This window comes from Mytilus trossulus, chromosome 8 (genome assembly GCF_036588685.1).
Source record: "Mytilus trossulus isolate FHL-02 chromosome 8, PNRI_Mtr1.1.1.hap1, whole genome shotgun sequence".
Classification (NCBI taxonomy): Eukaryota; Metazoa; Mollusca; class Bivalvia; order Mytilida; family Mytilidae; genus Mytilus; species Mytilus trossulus.
In genome coordinates this window covers 13220322-13225796 of record NC_086380.1, presented here as the reverse complement: position 1 = coordinate 13225796, position 5475 = coordinate 13220322, and the positions used below count along the sequence as shown (strand labels likewise).

The 5475-nt window shown below is 31.5% G+C and overlaps 1 protein-coding gene across 1 annotated transcript; it reads right to left on the bottom strand.

The window, feature by feature from the left end:
* Positions 1–963: 963 nt before the first annotated feature.
* Positions 964–2791, bottom strand: LOC134727357 (uncharacterized). The gene is made up of 2 exons (XM_063591734.1): positions 2641–2791; positions 964–1412 (listed from the first exon to the last, which is right to left on the bottom strand). The coding sequence occupies exon 2, from the start codon at positions 1363–1365 to the stop codon at positions 964–966; it is 402 nt and encodes a 133-aa protein (XP_063447804.1). The 5' UTR covers positions 1366–1412; positions 2641–2791.
* Between the last annotated feature and the right edge of the window lie 2684 nt (positions 2792–5475).

The following is a 5475-nucleotide window of genomic DNA, read 5'->3' as shown; positions in this document are numbered from 1 at the left end:
CCACATCTTCTCTTTTATATTGGCCCGAAGCAGGAGCAATAGCTCGCTAAAGATACATACAAATCAAGATGTTCAATGTTATTGTCAATTAAAAAGAATTCTTAGCATTGATAAGTCTCTGTATAGGACAATTCTACATCCTCTATATTATTTTTTATAAGTTAATAAGTTTGATCAGCTGTTTATTTCCCTGGATAATCAGTGAAGTGTAACAGGGTAAATCAAAGAGAAGTTTGGACTATTGGTGAAATTTGTAACAAGTCAGATTTGATAAATTAATATTATTATGTTGTTATGACACACAAATTAACAACAATTGGTCACCATACGGCCTTCAATAATGAGCAAAGTCAAAAACCGCATAGTCAGCTATAAAAGGTCCCAAAATGACAAATGTAAGAAAACTAACGGCCTAATTTATGTTGACTTAATAAAATGAACCAAAAACAAATATGCAATACATCAATACACGACAACCACCGAATTAAAGGATCCTGACTTGGAAAAGGTTCATAAATAATATACTTTCACGATTTAAATATGCCTGACATATTTGATATAAAAGTTAATTCTGAAAAATGTGTGAGAAGATATCAAAAAGAAATAAAAATTCCCAAGTCCAAGAAGTAACCCTCTATACCGGAAATCATCCATGATAGGACGCACAATTCTATAACGAATTACATTCATATTACTTAAAACTTCCTCGAATACATATAGCACACATCCACACGATTAGAGCACAAGCCAGTATTTAATTAAATCTATCTATTTTGATGCATGTTCTTTATCACGTGTATGGCTGAAGTAACCTGATAGTGTTAGTATGCCGATAATTGAATTCAGGCCGGGTAATTTAGTTAAACGAATAATCAATAAAAAAAAATGAGAAAAATTTTGATTTTGCGATGTTTTCTTTATCTATATATATTTAGCTAGGTACAAGATTAACTAATTGAGTTTTCATCCTGTAAATGTTGTACGTGCTCGGTTTTCATTGCTTAGAAGACGACCTTGGTGTATATATATATTTCTCAAACGAGCAGCGCCACCTTCTGTCATGTATTTAATAACAAATCCAGTAGAACATTGGTCATCAGTGCGTACTCCTGTGTCTGCATATATTTTTCCACAATTTTTTCCATCAATAACCAACTCTACTCCGAATTCTCCATAACCATCGTCATCTGTAATGCTGTCCACACAGATTGTCCAGGTGAATGCATACATTCCGGTAGATGGCGCTTTGAAGATACCCGTATTCGTGTTGTAGATACCATCAGTGTTGATTTCTGTCATGTCAAATATCAGCGTTTTACCCAGTGATAAAAATTTACTGTGGCCATCCACAAAACCTTGAGACATGTATGCCGAAAATCCTACGTACGCTCTCTTTTTTCTACACTCCAAATCTAAAACAAATAGAGAATTATAATTTTATTTTATTTCATTTTTTAATTATTTTAGATGGCGTAAAACAAAATAATTGCAATTTATATAAGTTTTATGTCTTGGTCAGGCCTTAAAACAAGACCTATAAGGTTACCTGTTCAACTCTTGATATGCTTATTCTAAGAGGATGAAGTAAAATTTCCAGATCAAGAAGCATGTAGAAATACTTTCTGAATCGATTTGTCTGCAGAATCTACCAGGATGCATTTTTATCAGCAGTTTATATATTTCTATAGCGAATATGTGCGATATATAAGAGCCTTTTTTTGGCCTACATATAACTACAATATGTCTTATTTCTTTAGGGATGAATTATCCGCGATTTCTATCTGGTTTCTTAATTTGTGCCACCCCCTCCCTTAACTATGATTTAATCCAACTTATAATAATGGAGGATAAATGGCAATCGTTACAGGTAACTCTATATCTACATCTTTAGTGACATGTTAAGGGCATACGATACAGTTTTGATCCTGTATTTACAAGTTCATGAAAATTTGCATATAGGCTATTTTTTACCTAATTAAATCAAATATGTAATAAAAAATATACCTTCATGTGCTTCTTTTTGAGTAAAATGAGGTCGAAATTTGTAAATTTGTTCAAAATTCAGATTTGTGGCCGTAATTTCTTCTTCGTAGGAAAGACATAACTTTTTTGTTATAAAAGATAAACACAAATTGTTTTTTGTTAAATTATCGGTAATTTCTGTATTTTATAAGTCTCCTAAAAAATTATGCATTTTTTATTCAGAAATAACTCATATTTATCAAATGTTCATGAATTGAGGAAATTCTTCATTTTTTGCTGCATGTTTATCAAAATTAAAAAAAATTCCTCTATTTACAGTTTTATAAAAAATAGGTCATATAATCTCCTTGCAAAATGAAACAAATTGCTGTTTTGAAAAGTAGGGGTCCATGAACTCGTTTTCAAATTAAATCAGTTTGAATGATAAAATTCAGTCGAAAAATGCATCTTTTCCCGATATGTCACAGTTTGACGTCGCGAAAATAACATTTTTTCGTTAGCAACGTCATTACCTCCCCTGTAACTGTATCGTATGCCCTTATTTTGTTTTCAGTAATCTGTTTTTAATGAAGCGTTTGTCTTCATTTCTGTTTTTGTCTTTTTCACCTTCCGTGTTCTAAATGTATTTTGAAATAAAACTGTATCCATTGTACTTACTTTCTTTATCAGTTTTGGTAAGTCTTTCTAGAAACACATTTTGTAGCTGGACCAATTCGTTTCTCAATTTTCTCTCACTTGATTGTAACTGTGAAACTTTCCTTGTACATTCCTCACTACATATACCACCATAATAAGAGATGCGACAACAAAATACAACATTGTTACAAGTACCGACTCAGTCAGAGGTACCTTGGACATTATTCATGTCCACATCTGTGCATTATATAGACTTGTCATTTGATCTGTTTATAGTATGACAGATATCGTATTTTGATCACGCTAAATATATAAAAAAAGTTATTATATTGATATTTCCGGGAATAATTTTCCAAATAGAGATGCAAAAATTGTCACTTATGTTTCAGTATAATACCAAAAGAGGTTTGTATTTGAAACAAGAGGACTAAACAGGACGTTTATTTTACACTTTTCTGTCCAAAATTTAAGTGTTATTTTCCAATATATCAAGGAACATAATTCAAACGACAAAAGTAAAAATAGTCAATAACGAATTTTCCACCCAAAAAAATTAGACAAACTATTAGAATCTGTTTAAATAAAGATATTGAAGTGTAGACTATATTATACTTGACGAATCAGTGTATATTATCTGTAATTAAACAATCATTTTGGTTAGAATTATTCTGCTAAAAAGAATGAAGTCAAATTTCAAAACTTTTAACCTGCGCCAATCAGTTAATAACAAAGTTTGTGTATATTTTCCATCATCTACTATTATCTTATAAAAGTTCGGCAGTTATTCAAATCGTACTAATGAATCTGACCATGTATCTTTTTAAGTATCGTATAGTCATGTCTATTAGATTTGGTCTCTTGTAGAGAGTTTTACGCGCCATATTCTTACATTAATAAATCATTCAGTCGATGGGTATTATAGTGTTTGGATACTTGCGTACCTAAAATATATATCATATATATGTATTCAAATCTTACAAGACAAAAGTGGTCAGTTTTAACATTTAACATCATAGTCATTAAAAATAACCCAATATTTTCACTCTCGTAATAATCAGCTGCGTCAAAAGCTCATGCATTTGTGATAGAAACTGTTGCTTGAACGATATATGATATTTACAGGGCATTTGATTAGGAAAAAATGAAATAGACTTGGAGAACAACATTAGTTTGGAACATATTTATGAGTATACCCCTAGGCGTATAGAAGTTCCATTCTCTGGAATGACAAAACAGATTTTTTTTTCAAAATTTAAAGTTACTCTATATTCACCAATCCGATGACAATTTCAAGTTTTTTTGTACTTTGATTGAAGCAAACTAAAGTAGGCGTATGCCGATAAGTAATGCCTTGTATCTATCGGACGGTACCGGAATTCTGTAATGACATATCCCTTTTTAAGAAAAGGCGTGTTATGTTCAAATATTTTAACCTAGCATCTGTACTTCAAGACCATCTTCTTTTTATTTCAAGTTGATACGGAATATTCATCAACAACAAGCTCGTTTAAAATATCTTCCGATGAACTTTTTTTAGAAAAAGGACGAGACCCTGGGTAATCAACTATTTGCTCAGACATTGACGACACTGATAACGTGAGTAGTTGCTGCAGGCTCTTGAATACCACATTAGGTTGGAAATGTTCATCCAACATACAGGATACTATAGGTTTGTATATTATTACTAAGGTAAAATTCGATGTATAAGTTTTTATATATGGAAGCCGTGTCTTTTTTTCTTTAATTTCAAGTTCTGGAGGATATATTAATGGGACCCAATCAGAAAAGTTTGGATTGTTAATTGAAAGAACATCATCGATATGTCTGAATGTGAATTGAAATTATCTCAGTTCTATGATGTTTTTTGTTTTGACAAGTGTCTGAAGGAACTCCAAATACAGATCACATACTCCTCTTACAAAATATGCTGTATGGTATCATAAAGTAATAAAAGTATAGCGTTCGCTATAAAAAAAGAAGATGTGGTATGATTGCCAATAATACAACCATCCACAAAAGACCAAAATGACACTAACATTAACAACTATAGGTCACCGTACGGCCTTCAAAAATGAGCAAAGCCCATACCACATAGTCAGCTAAAAAAGACCCCGATAAGACGAAGTAAAAAAAATTCAAACGAGAAAACTAATCGCCTTATTTATGTAAAAAAAAAAATGAACGAAAAACAAATATGTAACACTACCATTTATATGTTAATAAGCTTTATCGATTATTTTCCAATTTCACATTGGGATTGGTGGTACATAGGGTTGAGAAATAAACAGTTTTGATAGATTTAATTTTAGAAATAGATCTAGATTTTTAATTATCTAGAAGTTCTTCCAACAAAATTCGAATCCTCAAATGGTTAACACCACTAAGCAAGTTAACAGTTTCACAGTATTTTTAAAGCCCACTGTTCACTGCGTTCAGAACTTTGTTAATCTAATGGACAATTCCCTTGTCGAATATACAGATGAGCCGACAATGTTTGATTGTTTGTCTGAATTTTGTGAAGCTTATGTATTAGATTAAAACAAGGTAAATCCTCCTTTGATTAATAAGTAAAAGCAAATTTGAGTTATCAGACGATGTGTTGACAGACGAATAGACGAACGGGCTGATTAGCGGACTTCGATATACCATAATACGTACATCTTTTATAGCGTATTAAACTCAATCAATTCACTCGAAAATCTTACTCTCAATCACAAACTATTCAATATATTGTTTTACACTATAACATACCAGGGCAATAATGGAAGAACAGGGAATGTGACCTAATTCATTGTCTTAAGTATTTCATACATTAAGGGAAAAGATCTCATGTCAATCTGTAATATGAATCCGAAA